At 40.7% G+C, this 22980-nt stretch overlaps 1 protein-coding gene across 2 annotated transcripts in view; it reads right to left on the reverse strand.

Moving 5' to 3' along the window:
* The window catches only part of ZNRF2 (zinc and ring finger 2), an 80578-nt gene that overhangs the window by 9215 nt on the left and 48383 nt on the right, over positions 1–22980 (reverse strand). For both annotated transcript variants that reach the window (XM_050938538.1, XM_050938539.1), the window contains exon 2: positions 20407–20502. In XM_050938538.1, coding sequence (XP_050794495.1) covers positions 20407–20502 — 96 coding nt within the window. The remainder of the gene's footprint in view (positions 1–20406; positions 20503–22980) is intronic.

A 22980-nucleotide genomic window follows, 5' to 3' on the forward strand; every position in this document is an offset into this window, starting at 1 on the left:
TGGGGGGAGGGGGAAAGAGAGGGGAAAGGGAGGAGGAAGAGATGAGGAGTCGCAGTCTGCACCATGCTGCCACAAACTCCTCCAGGGATGGAGCCAGCTAGGTACTGCTGCACCCATGGCATAAGCCACCTGCTTCTCTTAGTAAGTCACTTTCTACCCTGGTCCCTGGATGGGTGGGGAAGGGCCTGTTATGTGACTCCCATGGAGAAGGAGGGCTTAGCAAAAATGTTTGGGAACCTCTGATTTATAGTATTCTGCACATCATTCCAAAATCAGTAGACTTTTAAAAAAATGTGCATGTTTCCTTTAAAATTGTGAACAAAGCTTTCAAAGTTTCTATGGCACCTGAGGGAAGGTTCTCCCACTCCCCACCCCAGAACAAGAGGGAATCCAAGATGGCTGAGCAGCATGAGTAGACCAACTAATTCTTAAGAAACAACATACTCTAGTAATGAAGAAAAGGAAAAATGCAGCATATATTTGCACTGTTTGTAGGCAGTCTACAAAAAAAAAGGGGGGAGGGCATTCCCAGATGGTTTCTGTTTCTCTTTAACAGAGAAGTGGAACTTTACATGAACATTAGGGGCATTTACTATTCTCAAGTGATAAAAAGATGGAAACAGTGCCATATTATCTTGCAGAATCTCACATTTACTGCTGAAACTTCCATCAAAGACATTGAGAATTTGCCCAGAAGAGGGTGCTAGGGGTACACATTTTTCACTTGACCTCTTGAATTAACAGATGTTTCAATATCTGGAAGAAGGCAACAAAAAACAAAAAAAAGGACAAAGACAATTACATTTGTCTGTTTCACAGGGAGATTGGAAGCTTTCTCCAAGGGTTTACTTATCTCACTGCTTCCCTCCCGCTTCAACTCCTTTCTTTACGGATACTGCTGCAACATGGTTCTCTTGCTCCTCTGAACATATCTATTTTCTACTTCCTCAATATGGCCACAAACAAATGCTGTTAAAAATAATGCACATGCATATATACCACACACACTCAATGAGAAAATTTGTCACAGAATAACTTCACTGTAATCAGAGGTTTCACTATATTCAGAGTTGAAACTGGTACATAGAACTATGCACTGGTTTCTTCTCCCCGGTACATTCAAGCATAGTGTCACTTTAGTCAGTCACAAAACTGACTATACAAAAGCCTGCAGGACTCCTGTAAAGTACTTTAAAAACAAACATTTACATAACTGAAGACATTCTTACAAGAGACAAAGCCAAACCCCTGCCAATTTTTAAAAAAATCATTTAATATGGTTAAAAAGCTCATAAGACATAAAACATTTATATGAATTGCTGTACATACTATTCTTTACATTATACGCCAGGGTTGTTGTATACTGCACAAAACTTGTATTCCATAGTCCTGACACCTGTTTTCTGTATCTTTGCAATACTCGGGGGTAATACAAAGGCAGACACATCTGTTTCTACAAATTGTTCTTTTTCTACCCGGTACCAAAAGATACTATTAGACTTTGTAACAGGTTATGAAGTTTCCAGTGTTTGTATGCTCACTCTTCCAAATATATTGTGAGCAAGTCAAACTTCTTGCATTCCCTCCCACCCACTCATGTGCACAAGGAAAACACTCACCTGCCTAAATCTTTAAGATGTCTAATTGAAAATATCCAATTATAAATGTACAACTTTCCACAACACATTAATAGATTCTAAGCCAACATAAATTGCTCTCATATCTGATAACATCTACAGAATGGCGACAGTGAAACTGACTGTAGTCAGGGGACCCAAGAGACTTCATATTTAACTTATATAAAAGAGATGAAATGTAGTCAAATTAGCAAAACTGGGTAAACCATAAAGAATGGAAAAAAAACCTCATGCCTTGATCTAGTCAGAATTCCCAACTGTCCCCATTATAGACAACCACCCAGGGTACCAGCCCTAGATCACTCCAGACGGAAGTCAGTTTAAGGTCCATTTAACACTGATTTTTTTTTTGTCACAGAAACATGTGGCTAAATAAGATTTTGCTAATCCACTGTAGTGTGCAGCAGCTAGTTACATTTCTCATGTTTCCCTGGCAGTGAAATGATCAAATGATTCCTGCTGTCCCCCCTCCCCCGCAGCCTCAGCTCACTGTGCCGGCAGGGTGGCTGGCTCAGGCCAGGCAGTGTAGCTCAGGGGGATTTACACATGTGAACACAGGGTGCCCTAGCATGGGGCCCCCAGGGCCAAGCACTCTGTCAGCTCAGCACCAGCGCACCCCCCGTGGGGGGGAGGGACTGCACTGTGGGGGCAGGAGAGCAGGCAGGTGGTACGGATGGCGGGAGCGTGGCCCGAGGACTGAGGGGGAACACCAGGCAGCTATGCAGCCGGCCAGAGAGAAGCTGCACTTTAAAGGGGAAACCGCCGCTTCTCTCCGGCTACGCAGCTGCCCCTGCTCCTCCTGAGTCTTCCGCCCATGTTCGCAGGGCTGCATTCCGAAAGAAGTGGGCAGGGGGTGGAGGGGGGCAGGAGGGTGGTTAGCGGCAGGGCATCCCGGGAGAAGGCAGTTAGGGAACAGGGATGGGGGGGTGAGGTGGATGGGTGGTGGGGTCCCAGGTGTGGTGGTCAGGGGACAAGGAGCGGGGGGGATTGGATGGGTCGGAGATCCTGAGGGGGACATTCAAGGGGCGGGAAATGGGAGGGGGCAGATAGGGTGCAGTGACCAGGCTGTTTGGGGTGGCACAGCCTTCCTACCCGGACCTCCATACTGTTTCGCAATCCCCAATGTGGCCCTTGGGCGAAAAGGTTTTCCCACTCCTGTGTTAGACTCCTACTAGCCAGAGAGTCTGATATAAAAGATGGAGCACTCAAGCAGGGTTTGGTGTTTCTTACCATGATATGCCCAAGTCTCCATCCTTATATTTATCTACCTCTGGCTAACAGGATTAGTATTTCAACTAGTAGGTACATGGTAGATTTTTCTAAAATCTTATCTTGAGATTCATGGAGTACAGTTTACACACCATACCCGTACTTAGACTAAAATATATAGTACTGGATGAAGGTACAACCATCACAGCAAGTTTTCACACATTTTATCGATTTAAAAAAACCACCACAGCTTTTTTGAAAGTCTTTAAAAAAACTCCCCAGATAAAATTATATTAAATTATATGTACACAATTATATATATTAAATTAAAATAGTTACAAGCAGAGATTGAAATATTTATACACCACCAACTAACCCAAGGACTAAAGCTTACTCACAAGGGTGAAAAAATACCTGATGACTGCCCCTCCGAAGGCCAGGTCTACCCATATTCAAACAAACAAACAAACGAGCTGTGTATTGTGCTTTTAATTAGAACATTGACACTCAAGTTATTTAATCAAATCAAGTAATTTGCTACCAAGGCTGACCAAACAGTACAGAAGAACATTATTCTACTGTTCTAGAAATACAATTGAAATTTTTCAAAATAATCTATTTATTCACTGAATAGTATTTGACCAACTCTCAGATTGGTTGACCACCACAAATAAGTATTGCCAAAGCAACATTCTGGTAAAAATTCTTTAAATTAGTATTTAATAAATACATTCATCAGTCTATGTTATTACATATTCTGGCTTGTTATTTCCCTCCATTCCCAGCTTCACTATTTTCTCCTCTCCCTTTCCTACAGAAGATCACGATGTATCTTTACCGAACCTTGCCCATGCAGCAACAAAACAAAGATCTGATTATCTGCTGTTCATAGGATTCTCTAAGTATCAGTAGCAAAAAATGAGACCAGTCAGTTGTCACTCCAATGCAGACTGCTTCTGCTCTTAGCTTGCCAACAATGTTGCCTGTCTGCAGTCTCAGGAAGGCAGGGCTAAAACAGTTACATTTAGTTCACATTTGTAACATTTTCTTCAAAACTAGGAGACTAGGAAGCTTTTTTTTTTTTTTTTTTTTTAAATAAAAACGTACATTCTGCAACAGGTACTGGCTCTTATTCAGGACGCTGATCACAGGCAAGTGGAATTTTCAAGCCTGGATATCAATTCCTTCTGCTAAAATCCCCTATAAACTATTGCATGTATTGAAACCACAAGGAATTCTATATTAACGCTACATTAGTAAATCTAGAAATTCAGAGTTAAGGTTGCTTGCAAAACCTTAATTTTCCCCCCTTCCTGCATCCTTTAACAGCCTACCACTAACATCCCAGTGGTACCAAAACAAATTCACAGTGTGCCTTTTCAGACATTTCCATAATGCACCACATAACATATCACCTGTCCTTGCTATTTCAGCCCATACTCTAATGAACAAGCTGCATTTGGAGCCACCTACCAAGATACAAAATTCATCATTCTGTAATGAACCTGCTACAACAGTTTGACATTTACCAAATGCCTATCAAATACCTGTCCCTCCCTCTCCTCTATCTATTCCCATTGTAGTAGAGATATTTTTATATCCCACCATCTAAGTATTGTCCCTCAAAACCATCACTAACACGTTACAATTTTCTATGTGGAGTACAAACACTATACCTATTTTCCCTCTCAATGTTGTTCCGATACCAACATATAAGCAGATATCCACCATAACTAACGTACACTACACGAACACTGGTTACCATACTCAGTTCTGCAACCTCATTCTCACAAACAAACATATAACTTTGCCTATACTACATATAGAGCAAAGATGGAAAAATTTGAAAAAGTATTTGAAATAGCAGAGAAGCTAATCTACATGCATACTAAGAGGAAAAGGTAGAGAAGATTATTTGTGAACACTTAATTCTGCATTTGCAGACTGTCAAAATTTTATTTAAAAGTTGTTTTGGAGAATGCAAACTTCACACATGAAAAATGTACTCAGAAATCAATCCTGAGAAATAAGTAAGTTCCTCTCTTTTGGACACACACTGACAATTTTCAGTAAAAATATCAGTATTATGAATAAAGCAAAAAAAGCACAAAGTAGTTAAATATTTTATAATTAATTATTCAGAGTGGGATCAACTAAAGTCTAATAGTTCTAGACATCTTGATCTAATTCTAAATTGGATTAGCCCTGTTGAATAATTTGGAACAGCAGAGATTTTGTATACCATTGGTACTGTTCTGTGGTAATTATATAAGTCACATTAGCCGAGACCAGGATTCAAAAATCTACTTATAAATTGTGTCCACTACTTTGAATAACATTTCAACAAAGTGCAATTCTGCAAAGACCATTTAAGTCAAAGTCTTATACTTAACTTTCATGCAGCCGAAGATGCAAAATTAAATACGAATTGCCATCTCTAAATAAATACCTCTACTGTAAATGTAGGTCAACACAATATGGTTAACGCAAACAGCAAAAAATAATAATCTATATTTTCAAGAGAAAATATATTGGTTTTATAAAAGACATCCAAGGAAATTCCATGCTTTACTTCATAATGGGAACAGTCACCATTCAGACCAAGCATCCAAAACAAACTCTTTTACAGCTGTGTAAAAGACAGGCACTATAACTTGATAGAGAAATATCAAGCATTTTACCTGAAAAAAATTGGGGTTTTTTGGTTCTTAAACCCTCAATGATAGCAGTAGAAAACAAAGGCAGTTCAAATGTGCACTTTCCTGGAAAATCAAGAGTGACAATGTGTTCTTCTCAGTAACAGTTCAGTGGCAATTATGTATGGAATACAGTTTTAGACCAATGGTAGTTGTCTTTCAATACTTATTTAAAGAGACTGCAATTTCGATCTTTATCCTCTATCCTAAGAGTTGAAATACTGACTTATTTAAACTAAACTTCATCTTCTGTGCTCTTAACAGGACAAGAGTAGGCAAAAATGGCTCATGAATCAACACGTTAAGGAGTTTACTGTAGTAAAATATAACTAGTTATCTACCTACAAAAGACAATCCAAAAGGTTGAAGACAAAGTTTGTGTAGGAGATCCATTGTTCATTAAATGATATAGTTGCTAATTTATAGAAATGGTGTGATCCAACGGCAGTCAGCAATGAGAGTTTGCTTACCTACATATATACACAGGTAAACTACATCCAAAAACTACAAATGAAAAATTAAAGAAAAACCTGAGAACATTTAAGTTATTGACTCTATTCTATGTAACCATCATGACTAGAAATCCATGGAGGTGGTATGAAGAAGCAGAGAAAACAGCTACCACCTCTTCTCAATTCACTTTTTACCTTGGGATGGACCTGAATTTATATTTTTAGTTTCGTTAAACTAAAATTTAAGATTGAGGAACAACCAGAAGAACGGAGTATTGGATACAAGGGAATAAAACATAACTCCTCCGCTAAAGAAAAACAGCAGCACAGCCCCAAAGAAAATCAGTTTGAGAGAACTGCTCTATAGGGAACACATGGCCCAAAACTCAAATTAAGCCAGGCTTCATCTCTTGTGAGGAATGATCCAGGTTGTTCTACACAGGTGGGAATTTGTGAACATCTGCTCATGCTATTGCCCTGTTTCCAACTTCTGTTGAGCTGATCTGCCTGCAGGTTTAGGTACCCTGGGATGTTAAGTCCTCTCAGGGTAGCCAATGGTCTATTTTTAGGTAAGTGGAACAGAAAAAATTGTGAGAGAGAGACACTTCTATCAGTTCTCATACCATCACCACCACCACACTGTTGGTCCCGATGAAGACATGGTGACATAAGCTGGATTTCTTCCTGGTAGCACTACCAGTGGATGGACTTGGCCTCCAGCTCATGATTTGGAGGGTTCTGCTCCTTGCCTGCCTATAATCCCTGGTCAAGTTCTTCCATTGAACAGGCCCCATCCTAGCTGAATTGGTTCATATCTATGGTTAGGCTGATTCCAAGGGTAGCATGGTTCCGGAAGGGGTATCCCTTGGGATACTGTAACTATTCATCCATCAGACTGATTTCCTTACTATTCCTGGAAGATGGACTCTGAAGTCTTAAGTTCTATCCTACCAATGAGAGAATCTGGATGAGAAACCAATGCAGAGTCCTTGAGTGGGACTGGGCACATTGTACTAAGCCCTAGCATGACACTGCTGCACCTATGATGGATGTGCATGTCAGGAATAAAAGTCTGTTATGGGGGAAAAAGAAATCATAAGAGCCTTTATCCTTAGAAGCTTCTCCTGGAATCTTGAATACTCTGACAGTAGGGAGGGAAGAGGGGGCAAACTGTAGGGATGAAAAATATCTAATCTGGAGGTGTGCCTTAGTTCCATGTCTTCTCCTCTACCAAGTCCTCTTGCTAGTCTCAGAAACTGAAGCACAGCAAGCTTGCCTAGTTCTTTTCCACTTTCAGAAATTTACCACATGACAGGCATCTCTGCATAAGCCTGGAATGGGGTTGGATTTCATGTAGTGTCAGTACACTCAGGCTACACTATATTAGGTGCAAGTGCAGGTTGCAGTCTGGGGATTACATCAGTTTTCTAATCTAATTCATGATTACCAACAGAAAGCTAAAATCAAAAGGCACAGTCTCTCCCTGAAAAACTTTTTTTCCTGGCATCAGTGATTAGGCAGACAGCATAACGGAGGAAACTGAGGTGGAGATGCTTGTGCCAAAAATCTTTGCATATGGATTCCATACCTTTTGCAAGATTCCCAGGAGACAGAAGTAGGCTGAGAATGTGCACTAGTGGCAGTCATGGTGCTAGAATTATGTTTTGCAAGGACCGTTTGGATTGAAGCAAGAATCTGAAAAATTACGGCAGTGAAGCAGTCACTACAAAACATTTCCTCAAAATTATTTCTCCTGCTCAAGGCAAACGACTTCGCAAACTACTTCTATTCCAAACACAATCACCTTGGATATATAAACTTAATTCAAAGTACACACTTCAAATAAAGGCAAAAACCCCTCCAACCTTAAATTATAAGCGAATGTAAAAATGCTGATTTATACTGGCCTGCTTTACATTAACTCAACCTACTGTAGTCCTCTACACTAATGGTGAATAGCTCAAGCAATTCTAGCAGTGACAATGACCCAGTGATTTCCCCTACACCATAAAGCCAGAGACACAAAACGTATTCTAGTTCTTTGATTTCAAAAGTAATTTTCAAAGTTTCTATTACCAATCTAGGAGAAACAGCAGCAATGACCTACATAATCAGGACCACTAACAAACAGATGTGAAGCAAGCACTGTAAATCAACCCATAGACTTAAAATATGTTGAAAGTATTTGAACGATTTTGAGCAAAATTCATAATTCACATACTGTTTGCCGACAAATAGCTAAATAAATAATTTGCTATGGATAGTTCACTCAACTATTCAAAACTCAGAAGGGCTTATATGATTAAATGAGATATTTTGAAGAAAGCAATCTCCTCTAATCCAAGGCTAGGATATGAAATTTCATGCCAATTTTTGTTAAATTAATAAAAGTATCAGAGGAACGCAGGGTTAAAATGAGTCTTTGAATGGAAACTGTCCTACAGCCTTAACTATGAAGTTAATGAGTTTCCATAATGTTAATATCATTCAATTGTAACATTTCTCATTACTATGAATGTAGCATGGCAGTATTTCATATTTCAGTTTTGTACTAGTACTGTAGGTTCACTTCCTTAGGAGAAAAAAATATAGCCAAGACACACTGACAATTATGCAAATCTTACAAGAAGAAATAATTCCATTACTGGCAAGACATTAACCTAATACTATCACCATGTCACTATATAATCACCAAGTAGACAGTTTTAAAACTATTGCAGGATCATTGGATCCAATTGCAAATAATACATACAGCTGGTAAATATCTCCTAAGTAAAGACCAAGGATAATCCCTGATTTATATATGAAAGGACTTCGCTCTCACTACAACATGTTCTTAATTTATTTTGGGACAGTGGTTAAAAAAATTACTATCAAAATCCCCCTTTTTTTTTTTTTTTTTTTTTTTTTTTAAAGTATGGACTTCTGCATTGAAGATTTGGTAGTAAAAGAACAGCAAGATATTCAAATAATTGAAAGTGCAACAGATTTTGAACTGATGCTTTCATCTGAGGAGAAAAAATATCTAACTCTAGTTTAGACAAAGCCCTTCAATATTCTACACATGAAGGAAATTCTCTGACAGGAGAAAACTCTAAATATGAGCAAAAACTCTTCTAGTGAGGATACTGCGGTTCCAGTATAACTGTTTGTGGTGTTATATGAAAGGAAGACCACTAACTTAGACTTATTGTTCAATTTAAACAAAACTAAACACCTAGAATTTACTTTTTAAATCTATAGTTTTAAAATACTGCTGCCTCAAAATCCAGACACATGGACAATGTTCCTAGAACTGAGAGACTGAGTGAAAGGAAAGATATGTTGATGGATATAGTCTCCACAGATTGACTCCACAAAATAAGTCACTTCCCTTCTGACAAAATGCTAAAATCTCCAGTGTTTTAGGAATATCAAATTTAAATGCTGCAGAAATGACCTGAAAGACAAGGAACAATGTCTGCCCTGTAGCAAAAGTCCCAGCAGTCACAAGACTGCGGCAGTTGCAGACACGATTTATGACATCCTCGGAATGACCTCTCAAAGCTAAAGACTGATTAAGTGTAGGACTTGGTAGGTAGTTCCTATCCAAGTGGATCACATGACGCAGTGTGTAATGAGTTTGCATTTGCTACTGGGCATGTATATAGCATTTCAAGTTTCTGCAGCTCACTACCAAGCACTTTCATCATATAAAAGCAGTGCAATGGATGCATGCATATAAAAAGGAATGCAGTGGAAGATAAATATTTTCTCTAACCTGCTTTTAATGACTTTTTTTTTTGAAACAAAAAAAATTCTGGACTACCTTACAGGTATATCCTTAGTTTTGAAGGGCATTTAGATACTACAATGATGAAAATATTTACCTTTGGTACTTCCTTTTATGGTCAGTATCAACACAAGATAAGAAGATATGATTACGTATGACAAATAAGCTTAGAAACAGTGTATGAAGGGAAGAAGGAAGAACCCATGGAATTTTAGTTACTTAATATATGGATGACTTTTCCTCTAAAACTTTCAGCAATATGTATCAGGTTTTATTGGTTCTACACGCTCTTTCAAAAACCTTGATTGATTTGTCCCTTGCAGATCATTACTGTGGGATGGATTTAAAGGGAATTACAGCTGGTTGAGAAAATGCCAATGGTCAGCCCTCAGCATTCCATGTGAATAACAAAAGACAAAAATGGTCAAGAATAAGACATTTTTATGTAGATTTTTTTTTAGACAAGTTCTTTTGTACCTATATGGAAACTACAAGGCCTTCCTTACCAACAGGTAGACAAAATACCAATTCTAAAGACTTAGAACCTAAGAACAGACAGACATACTGGGTCAGCCCAATGATTCATCTAGCCCAGTATCCAGTCTTCTGACAACAGCAAGCACCAGATGCTTCAGAGGGAATGAACAGAACAGAGCAATTTTGAGTGCTCCATCCAGTCCCAATTCTGGCAGTTGGAAATTTAGGGATATGCGGAGCATGGGGTTGTGCCCCTGACCATCTTGGCTGATAGAATAAGGCTTTTGTTAACCTAGCTACCACTGCTTGGGAAGGCTGAGTTCCTACCAAAACAGAAAAACCCCTTCAGTCAATGTAGTATGCGTCCACATTATGGGCTTCCTATGGCATAGTTATACCATATATATGCCACTATAGCACCCATAGTGTAAGCATGGTCTTATGCCATCTAACACAGAGGTTCTCAAATTGTGGTCCGCAAGCTCCATTCAAGTGGTCCATGGATAGTTCCCTCTAAGGTGTGCGCCTGGGCAACCGCACATGAGACAATGAAGGGCCACCCACCTAATTAGTTGAGTTGCACAGGCGTGGCTACAGTAATTAGGTGCCTGGACCCTGGAAAAGATGCACATGTAAGATGAGGTGGTGGCCTCAGAGGGAATAAAGGGCAGGTAGGAGGGGGCACTAGGGCGGAAGAGGGGATGGGGAGAATTTGGAACATGCAGGACTGCTGCAGTCAGAGAAAGAGGCAGCTTTCCCCAGCTCCAGGGCTGTGGCCGCCAGGGAGAGATAGCCTTCTTCCCAGCCTCAGCTCCTTGGCAAGGGACAGACCCTCCTCTTTCTCAACCCCAAGGAAGAAAGGGTAAATCCATTGCATTAGAAAGGAAGACTACTGATATCAAAATATGATTAATGTGCTTTTATTTGTAGAACAAAAAAAGTTTATATTAAAATATTTTTTTAAAAAATTGAGTTTTTATCCCAAGTGCTTTACAATAGTTAGCTAATGGTACAAACAATATTTGGAAAGATCATTAAGTGGTCCGCTGAGACCCTCAGCAATTTTCAAGTGATCCGTGAAAAACAGTTTGAGAACCACTGATCTGGGGGCTACATCCATCAAAGGCTATTAACCAAGATGGTCAGAGAAAGCAACCCCATGCTCCGGTTGTCCCTAAATATCCAACTACCAGAAGCTAGGACTGGATGACAAGGGATGGATCACTCGAAATTGCCCTATTCTGTTCATTCCCTCTGGCCACTGTCAAGGATTCTGAGCTAAATGGAATGGCTGTTCTTATGTCTAAGTTGTGGTGCAGGCCTCTCCAGCCTCCAGAACATCCCAGGATTTGGAGAGCACAAACAGGGCTTAAAGCCACCTTAGCCCCCACTCTCTCCAGTCAGAGTTCTGTGCTGTGCCTCTTGGGAAGAAAGACCCTCACTCAAACAATTTAGGCAATATTTTTGATTGCTCGCTGAGAACAAGTCTCTTGAAGGAGCAGCTTGACAGCCAACCTGGAGACACACCAGGATCATGGCTTTCTGCATTCCGCTTCATTTCTATCCCTTCTTGAGGAACTGGTACACACAACTTGCAAGTATTATGGATTAAAATAGAAATGCAGTGGAGGAGTTTCTTTAAAGGACATATTCCAACGTACTGACTATGTCTAGCGTCCAGGAACATTTCTTTTGAGACTGACCAAAACTGATCTCTCTTTTCCTCACCTTCAGAAATGCAGAATCAGTGGAGGGGTTTTGGGTTTGTTTGTTTTTTATTGTTAGTGGTGGTGAATTATTAAGCAATGGCATTTTCGTCCAAACAGCTGCTTAACTCACTTAATTAAGCCTACACCTAAATGACTGTATGCATCCCATTGGCAGGTCTATCAAGAGAGCCTTAGAGGCTGAATCAACACCTCCAGCAACACATACCTTCTCAACAGCTTATTGAAACAACTTTGCAAAATCTTTCTGTCAAACAGCCATAAGGCAGTAAGCCCATCTTTTTTCGAAAAGTGATTTTTGAAAATCCCAAGTATTTGGATAAAAGAATAAAAGCAGTAGCTTATTTAGTGCTTTAATTTTGTGTAGTTGTTTATACCAGCCCCAACTCCCTCGTTGCTAGTCAACACGGCATTAAGAGTGTATGTTAATGAAAATGAATAATTAAACTGATCAAGATGCTGATTACTTTTAATTCATACAGCAGGTTTATTACGGAGTTTCAACTCAGGATTCTGACACAGTAACCCTCTTACATATAGGCCTGAACATAATCAAAAGTCAGTTCTACTTCTCTTGCTCTCCATGTGTCTGGGTTAGTACAGAATAGTAAGAAAAATGAGGATGTATAATTGAAGCATTTTCCCCCTCCACTCTGCTTTCTTCTATTGATAATTAAGATCAGTTGTACTGCTATGGCTCAAGTCACTTGGAATGCTGCTGTATAATATTGGAATATTGAGCCATGTGTATGCTCTGTTTGGGTCAAACACCACCACAACTGATTGTAATAAGAGAATATTGACTTTTATTTTCCTGGTTTTCCATCAAATATTTTGTTACTTTAATCTTCTACTTTAATTTTCGAGATTGTTTAATATAAAAGCAGTAGCCACATACTATCTTATGATTTAGAAAAGACCTGAATTGATTTGAAATATAAATCCAAAAAGCCATAGGCAATGCTATATTGTTGACATAGTTTAACTGTAGAAATGTCTCTTTGGATGATAGGGCTCAAAATTTCACTTATTTTTATAGCTGAACAAATGAATATCAACAAAAAGTTACCTTGCACAAGAAAATGTTCAACACTAAGGCCTGGTCTACACTGGGGGTGGGGAGGTGTCAATCTAAGATATGCTACTTCAGCTACAAGAACAGATCTCTTGGATCCAATTAAAATTACTTCACGTCCTCACAGCGCTGGATCGACGGCCGCAGCTCCCCTGTTGACTTTGCTTCTGCCTCTCGCACTGCTGGAGTTCAGCAGTTGACAGGAGAGCGATCAGGGATCGATTTATCATGTCTACACTACACATGATAAATCGATCCCCGATAGATCGATTGCTACCTGCTGACCTGGCGGTAGCGTAGACATACCCTAAGTTTACACACTAAATGCCTTGATATTCTCCCTTTAAAATTACACTAACAATTAGTCAGTCTACGCAAAAACTTTACTACCTTGAAAAATTTCTCTCCGACAGTGAGAGAGGCTGACACATTTTGGTTTCATCTAACTTAGACTGACAGGAAGGAGGAAGAGAAAGAGAAAGACTACAACTTCCGAGAGGAAAACCAGCTGTAGAAACAGAGGACTTCTTAAAATCTTTAGATACTCTAAGAAATAAAGAGGACTAGAAGTATAACATGATAACAAGGAAGAATAAGGTTGCAAGGTTTGTCAAAAAAGTGATCAATTTTTCTGAGATGGAATCTAAAACTAGTTCAGTGCCACAGAGATGTTTCTTTTACCACTCCTTTTACTTATTTTTTTTCCCTTCAATGGCTTTTGAAAAATATTCTGCATGGATTGCACACACAGTTTATGCTCATTCATGTATATCACTCTCTAAAGCACCTATACTTTAATATTACCAGAAAGATAAGAGGTTCTGCAGAGCAGTCTTCCCTTCCATGTCCATGCTTCTGCAAGAGCACAAAGGCAACACAATAAGGTGATACGAGTTCTAACCCACAAAACATGGTCACCATTAAGACTAAGTCCTGGTATGTTTTTTATTAAAGTAAGGATTTTTGGAGAAATGGGGAGTGAATGTGCACTACTCTAGGAAGTAGCTGGCAACTTCATCCTCATGTGAGGAAGGAGGATATCTTGTGGACAGAAGCAGCTGGATGTTGTCCCAGCTTCTGGTATCTTTCCCCAATCTGAACCTTAGAGTCCAAAAGTTGGGGTACCAGCATGAATTCTCCTAAGCTTAATTACCAGCTTAGATCTGATACACTGCCACCACCCAAAAATATATATAGTGTTTTGGGGCACTCTGGACCCCCAAAAAACCTTCCCTGGGGACCCCAAGACCCAAATTCCTTGAGTCTTACAACACAGGGGAGTAAACCATTTCCCTCTCCTTCTCTTCCCCTCCAGGTGTTCCCTCCCTGGGCTCTTGGAGAGAGAGAGAGATTCAAGCTCCGTGAATCTAAAACAAAGGGATTCCACCCTTTTCCCCTCCCTACTCCTTCCCAGTTAAGTACAGACTCAATTCCCTTGAGCCTCAACAAGGGGAGAAAATCAGACAAGTCCTAAAGGCAAAACTTTTAATAAAAAGAAAGAAAAATTAAAAAAGTTATCTCTGCAATTTAGATGGTAAAAGTTACAGGGTCTGTCAGCTTATAGGAACTGGAGAAAAAGTCTCCTCCAACAGAAATACAATTTAAAATACTTTCAGCCAAATACACATTAGAACTCTACCAGCCAGATACACATTTGCAAACAAAGAAAACCAATTAAAAAGACTAAACCGCCTTTCTACTTGCACTTACTACTTGAATAGAAAATTAGAGCCTGTAGTATGTCCAGTCCCTCTCAGATCCCAGAGAGAACAAAGCCAAACCCAAAAAACACAAACAAAAACTTCCCTCCACCGAGATTTGAAAATATCTTGTTTCCTGATTGGCCCTCTGGTCAGGTGTCCGGTTCACTGTTTGTTAACCCTTTACAGGTAAAAGAGACATTAACCCTTAACTATCTGTTTATGACAGAGGAAGGAGGATATCTTGTGGACAGAAGCAGTTGGATGTTGTCCCAGCTTCATCAGAGTCTGCCGGGCAAACATGACTCTTGGTCTCTACCATGGCATAGAGTAAAGGTTCTCAAAGTGTGGTCCGCATATAGTTACCTCTAAGGTGCATGCCTGGGCGGCCGCACATGAAAAAATGAAGGGCCGTCCACCTAATTAGTGGAGCTGCGTAGGAGTGGGGTTCTCCCAATATATTGCTCCTGCCCATCCACACTGTAAAGGAGTTGTGGGCTTTTTTCTGTAAACCACACCTTTTACTAATACTCAGAAGTCACCCATTAAGGCCCCAACCAACATTCTGAACTAGGGAGGATGATGCGAGGTACCAGTGCGGCTACGCAATGGTTCTGGAGAGGCAAAACACTTTCTGAAAACCCAGTTAGTTAATTTAATAAGTAACTTTGCCTTCAGCTTCATCACTTTGACTCTGTAGGTCCCCATAGTATGGAGGCAAGCTACTAAAAATAACCCACTAAGAAGAGAATACTACTACTTAAGCAATCCTCACTCAAACCCAGGGGCATGGACAAGGGGGAGAGCAAGCAGGGGGAGAGCAAGCAGGGGCATAGCCCCGTTCCCTCTCTCACCCTTCCCCCCAATAATCAGCAGGAGCTGACAGCTGCTCCAACCCTGGGGCTACGGCGGCACAGAATGTGCCCTCCAAAAGTGGTCAAATTTAAATTCCTGAGCATGCCCCTGCTCAAACCCAACAGCTGACTGTATCTGAACCAAGAGTACTGCATGGCAGGAGTATGGACAGAACTCCAAAGAAATAGCTCTGCAAACAATCAATCAGATGGTTACATAACATAAGCAAGTTGTTGTAAATGGCTTTGCCCACAGTGGAGTAAGTGCTTCCCTTTCTGGAACCAAGATTCCTGCTATATTGTATCAGATTAAAGTGCACATCTTGAGCCAATAACCTTGATTGAAAATGGCTAGATTCTTCTAAACCTACGATTCTAGAAATCAAAGTGATCGCAAAGGTCATCTTCTAGTCTAACCCTCTGCCAAGATGCAGGATTTGTTGAGTCCACATCATACAAGACAGACGGCGATCCAGTCTCGTTTTGAAAAGCTCCAGTGAAGCAGCTTTCAAAAGCTCCCCAGGCAGTCTGTTCTATTGTCCTACTGTTCTTACAGTTAGAAAGCTTTTCCTGAGATTTAATCCAAACCTGCTATGCTGTAGTTTGAACCCATTGCTCCATGTCCTGGCCTCTGTGGCAAGAGAGAACAACTTTTCTCCATCTTTTTTGTGGCATCCTTCCAAGTATCTGAGAACTGCTATCATGTCCCCCCTTACTCTCCTCTTTTCCAAACTAAACATACCCAGTTCCTTCAGGCTTTGTTCACAGGGCTTGTATTCCATCTCTTTGATCATCTTTGTCGCTGGCCTCTGGATCCTTTCCAGTTTCTCTACATCCTTTCTATACATTGGTGACCGACACTGGGCACAGTACTCCAGCTAAGGCCTAACCAGCACCTTGTAGAGTGGTACTATCACCAATGACTTGAATCCTATGCCTCTGTTAATGCAACCTAAAACTGCATTTGCTTTTTTTGCAACAGCATTGCAATGCTGACTCATGTTGAGCATCACAACTCCCAGATCCTTCTCAGCAGTATTGAACAAGTTGTTCTAATCTAGGAGATATGGAAAAGATAATTCTAGAGAAATAAAAAAGGGCGCTTCTTACATCCCAGATACAGTAAAGCAACACAATCTCCCCTAGCAGGTCATGTAATCTTGGAAAGAATAAGGACAAGATGTACCAATTTATATGAAGTATCAACTGTCAGCAACTGTCAACCAGAAATTAGGGCAGAGGAAGCAATCGACTACCAGATTTTGTTGTTCATGGACCCTCCTTGCTGAAGTTCTAACTGCCAAAAATGCCATAGCCAAAGAAAAGTGGTAGAGAAAGAAACTAGTTCAAAAAAGAGACTTATTTTTGTTAAATCCAGGTTAACAGTTCAACAGATTTATGAATTTGCCGGGGGCGGGAGGGGCAGGGGGAGTGGATATAAATTCACCACACTCTTCAATAAAAAATGCTGCTAGATACCCTCGAGTTGAAGTAAGCAATCTTCACACATTTACAATATCAGAAGGAACAAGTAATCGAGAATTAAATGAACTGATCACATAAAAGAGTTCACTTCTTTAGTGGCCGTCCATTTCTTAAACTGCTTATACTTCCAGTGTAAGACTGCCTTTGTTTTCCCTGAGAGAGAGAATTTGGAGAAAAGAGAAGGAAGAATAGATGTTTTTCTTGTCATCTTTAGTAGGTTTCTAAAGTAACCATTGGCTGTCATAAGGAAACATTCTGCTCCCTTTGGATGGATTTTGTCAAGGCAGCAATGGTTAAATATGGGAAGTAGAGGAAAACATACAAAAATACCTTTCCAGAAGCAATTTGATGAAGATTAAGCTGTACTCAGGAAAAAATTACAACAGCAATGTAAAGGCAGGAAAGCAAATTCCATTACTTACACTTCCTTTAAACTCATTATAATAAATAAATAAATAAAAATCACACTTATAACCCTTCGTAATCAAGTCCAAAACGGCAGACTTCTGATGTCCATCTAATTAAGTGGAATGCATTATTTCAGAGTGAAAAAGTTCAAAAGAACAATTAAATCAAGCCAATCCAATGCTTACAATTTACAGTAAAAAGTGACAGAGTCCTGTGGCACCTTATAGACTAACAGACATATTGGAGCATAAGCTTTTGTGGGTGAATACCCACTTCGTCAGATGCACGCTCCAATATGTCTGTTAGTCTATAATGTGCCACAGGACTCTGTCGCTTTTTACATATCCAGACTAACACGGCTACCCTCTGATAAGTTACAGTAGAACCCCAGAGTTAAGACCTGACCAGTCAACCACGACCTCTTTTGGAACTGGGCAGCAGCAGAGACAAAAAAAAGTAAATACAGTTCAGTATTGGTTTAAACGTAAACTACTAAAAAATAACGGGAAAGCAGTAAAGTAAAGTTTCAAAGATGTATAAATCAATGTTCAGTTGTCAACTTTTGAAAAAAAAACATAACATTTTGTTCAGAGTTACAAAAAAACCTCCTTTTCCGAGATGTACATAACTCTGAGGTTCTATTGTACAGAGAAACCTGGTATATTCCTTCACCAATCCTTATAACCACAAGGTGGATTACTATAATCTTTTTGGCTAGACAATCAGCTGCTGAGCATATGCATGTGCCTCTGGGCAAGGACAAGAGGCTTCAGACAGTCTGCAAGCAGTGTGCGCGTACCAGCTACTCACTCATATGGTTCAGTTGCGGTCAGAATTCTCCATAGCCTGTTTCCTCCCTGCCAGCTTCCCTCCTACTCCACTGACTACTGCCCAACTGCTTTACTCTCTCTTAATTGGGATAGATAGCCCATTCTTCTCTATTGCTCAGCAGCATCCCCCAGCACAATTCCAAGGTTTCCAAACAAACTGATTCCATTACCCACTTTCCTTGAGCCACACCCTTCAGAAAGCTTCAAAACCTTCCCTTCCGGAACAGTCTCCCTATATGCTATCAGCTGTACTACTCTGTGATGTTGTCTAATTAAAATACACCAATGTAAATCATTATTGCTACCCACTGTTATATACTTGCAACGAAACTTATAAAAAAATTAACTCATGGCCAGAAAGGGTTAAACAGCTTGCAGGCTGAATGACCCAGAGCCAACCTTTAAAGTCATGTTAGAAAGGTATGCAAATGGTAATTAGGGCCATTCATGTTAGGTAGGCTAGAACTTTGAAATGCAAACCTGTATCGTTAGAAGTGATACTACTTATGTGCATCTTAGCCCACGTCCAGACTACAGCCTAAAATCGATGTGCTTAAAATCGATTTTATAAAGCAGGTTTTATAAAATCGATTTTGTGCATCCACACTAGAGGTACTTACATGGATGTTGAGCGTCCATTTTCCCTGGCGTCCATCTTTTGCTTGAGCGTTGCACTCTGGGTACCTATCCCACAGTTCCTGCACGGGTCCCTGCCCTTTGGAATTATGGGTTACTAGCCCAGTGCATGATGGGATCAAAGTCCCCGTCCTGGGTGGTTCTGGGTACAGCTTCACCCCCCCCCTTCCTGTAAACGGCACACAGTCAGTTCGCGCTGGGTGGTTTGGGGAACGCGAGAGCAAACCGCGGCGAAGCTGGTCTCCTTCCCCGGTTTGCTCTGCGTTCCCCGAACAAGCACGTCTCCTTCCCTGCGGTTTGCAGGGGGGTTCGGGGAACGCGAGAGCAAACCGCGGCGAAGCTGGTCTCCTTCCCCGGTTTGCTCTGCGTTCCCCGAACAAGCAGGTCTCCTTCCCTGCGGTTTGCTGGGTGGTCCGGGGAACGCGAGAGCAAACCGCGGCGAAGCTGGTCTCCTTCCCTGGTTTGCTCTCGCGTTCCCCGAACCCCGAGCAAGCAGGTCTCCTTCCCTGCTGTTTGCAGGGGGGTCCGGGGAACGCGAGAGCAAACCGCGGCGAAGCTGGTCTCCTTCCCCGGTTTGCTCTGTGTTCCCCGAACAAGCAGGTCTCCTTCCCTGCGGTTTGCTGGGTGGTCCGGGGAACGCGAGAGCAAACCGCGGCGAAGCTGGTCTCCTTCCCTGGTTTGCTCTCGCGTTCCCCGAACCCCGAGCAAGCAGGTCTCTTTCCCTGCTGTTTGCAGGGGGGTCTGGGGAACGCGAGAGCAAACCGCGGCGAAGCTGGTCTCCTTCCCCGGTTTGCTCTGCGTTCCCCGAACAAGCAGGTCTCCTTCCCTGCGGTTTGCTGGGTGGTTCGGGGAACGCGAGAGCAAACCGCGGCGAAGCTGGTCTCCTTTCCCGGTTTGCTCTCGCGTTCCCCGAACAAGCAGGTCTCCTTCCCTGCGGTTTGCTGGGTGGTCCGGGGAACGCGAGAGCAAACCACGCTGTGCAAGCAGGAAATGGAATTTCAAAGTTCCCGGGGCTTTTCCTGTTTACCTGGCCAGCAGAAGAGTACCTTTACCTGTGTAGAGCGGCCACTAGAGCACTGTGGGATACGTCCCGGAGGCCATTAACTTCGATGTCCGTCCACACTATCATAAAATCGATTTTGGGGTTACTCCTCTCGTTTAGATGGAGTTCCAAAATCGATTTTAGGGACCCTTAAAATCGATTTTATGCTCTCTGTAGTGTGGACGGTTACAGTTTTAAATCGATTTAGAGCTCTTAAAATCGATTTAAAGCTCTAGTCTGGACCTGCCCTTAGAAGCAGTGTAGTTGTAGCATTCATGTCTAATACACACACACACACACACACACACACACGATCAGAAGAGCTTCTCAACAGCTAAAATAGAAGAATGTTTATCCCAGTTAACAGTTAAAATGAAGAATAAATATTGAGTTACTTCTTACTTACCATTGTAGGTTATCCTTGGCTTCGTTAAACACATCACAAGATGCAAATCCATTTCATCTGAAGATACAAACTTTGAACATACAGGGCACTTGAATCCTATTAAAAAAATAAATATATAAATATATAGAGCTACTATATATTTGTACTGGATACAAAATTTTACATACAATAATTTTACACACAATAAAACCAAAAGTGAACCAGTAGCTTTTATGGATGCAACAGAAACAATATGTCTGACATTTATACAGTTCCCTGGATTCTGAAAAATCTCAAAGAACATGGGTGTTCAAACAGAACACTATTTTTGGAAGGCACAGTTTTGCACTCTGTGAAACGGACCCTATTATATCAACCTCACACTTCATGTGTGCTTTTTCATGGCAATGCTTTGCAGGTGCAAATCCTGCAAGCACAAAATTGTGCTTCAAAGAAAGCCCTCGGGCCCTGTGTGAAAATCAAGCCCCAAAGGTATTTAATCTTTACCTATAATGTATTTGAGTCTTCACCTACCACAGACATACTGCTGGAATGGAACATACAGTTGTCTAATAACTCAGAGCAACTTTAAAAACAGTTTAGGACAGTAAGTGGAGAATATCTTAACCAACTGACATGGCTATGGGAATTAAAAAAGGTAGAACATAGTCATTAAAATTTGAATTTGGGCAGGAGTTCTGAGTTAATACCTTCATTCTTAACAAAGAATGCTACAAAACCGTTAGTGATCACAAGCAATTACAAACACTAGACTGCAGGTTCTCCTAATACCACATACTGGGACACAGATTTAATATTAACTCAGAGGTGTCAGCTCACCTACTGAATCACTGACATTACTTCCTGCAGCAGAGTTTTAATTTGATTTCTCTCATTGAAATACTAACCAGGCATGACCCTGCTTAGCTTGTGAGATCACAGCCCAAGCTGATTTGAGGTAAGAAATAATTAGGTAGTCTGGACTCTGATGCAATGCCATAATGGTGTATGATACTTTGCTTAATGCTGTAATATCTGTGATTATCAATGACAGTGGCCTTCTAATTAAAGAACAAGGTTGGCTGGTCAAGTCTTGGAACCCACATCCCAAGGAAATTTCAAGTGGCAGACTGCTTTTGATCAATGGAATTGGTTTGCTTTCCACTGGTGCATAAGCTGCCTCAAAGAAAAAATGCTCATCTTAAGGTCTAACAGCTTGTTAATGAGTATAACATACAGCAAAAAATGTGAACCTAAAACATTCAAAGCTAGCCTTCAGCAATCATCCTCTGCTAATAGCGTAAGAGGAATAGGAAGATGAAGAAAAAATTACCGTGGAGAACAAGTATGGAGGTGGGTACAGTTAAAACACAGAGTCTCCCATCTCCATGTCCAGCTGAACATGGGATTGCTCATCTTAGAAAAAAAGACAAGTGAGGGAGGATAAGATAAAAGGTCTATATAGTCATGAATGGTGTGGAGAAAATGAATAGGGAAGTGTGATTTACCCCTTCACATAAACAAGGAACAGGCATCAACCAATGAAATTAATTGGCAGCAGGTTTAAAACAAACAAAAGCAAGTACTTCTTCACACAATGCACAAACTGTGGAACTCGTTGCCAGGGGATGTTGTGAAACCCTGAAGCATGAGTTAAAAAAAGAATTAGATAAGTTCACGGAAGACAGGTACATTAATGGCTATTAGCCAAGATGGTCAGGGATGTAACCCCATGCTCTGGGTGTCCTTAAACTCTTACTGCCAGAAGCTGTGACTGGACGACAGGGGATGGAAGCCTTGATAACTTGCCCTATTCTGTTCATTCCCTCTGAAGCATCTGGCATTGGCCAATGTCAGAAGACAGAACACTGGGCTAGATCAATGTGGCTGTTCTTATGAAAGGCTGCTCCCAGGCTTTTTGCAGTATTATTCCTCAGTAGTTCTATTTCTAGCACTAAATCATCCATAAGGCAGAGAAGTCAGTCAAGGATATCAAATTACTTGATGCCACACTTTTAAGCAAATAATTCCTATAAGCTTTGATCTGTTAAAAATTACATAGATATGGAGTCAACTTTTCAAAACACATTATTTACTTCCAATATTGTGCAATGGATTTCTTCCCACTGTTAATTTCCTCTTCATACAAAAAAACTATAAATTTTTGGTGCAAGATAAAAGGAGGCAAAGATTAAAACTGAAGACAAATAAGTAACTGTTGATGGGTGTGATGAGTTCAGAACACCAAAGACTGAACAGCTTTAAGAAATTGATCATGTCAAGTCTCTTCAGTCTTGTGATTTCACACAACAGGAAGTGTTCTCTACCAAGTGATGTTTATAAATATGTACTGAGCACCTCTCTTCAGCCACTAACCAACCTGAAATGGTCTGGCTTTCAACTTTTCTAGACTACTGTACCCTTTTCAGAAGTCTGATGTGTCTTGCCTACCCTCAGGTTTCACCTCTGAAAAACTTCTTGCTTACAAAAATCAGACATAAAACTACAAAAGTACCCCAGTACGCTATTACTGAAAATTGCTTACTTTCTCATTATCATATAATTATAAATCAACTGGAATATAAATATTGTACT

This window comes from Gopherus flavomarginatus, chromosome 2 (genome assembly GCF_025201925.1).
Source record: "Gopherus flavomarginatus isolate rGopFla2 chromosome 2, rGopFla2.mat.asm, whole genome shotgun sequence".
Taxonomy (NCBI): domain Eukaryota; kingdom Metazoa; phylum Chordata; order Testudines; family Testudinidae; genus Gopherus; species Gopherus flavomarginatus.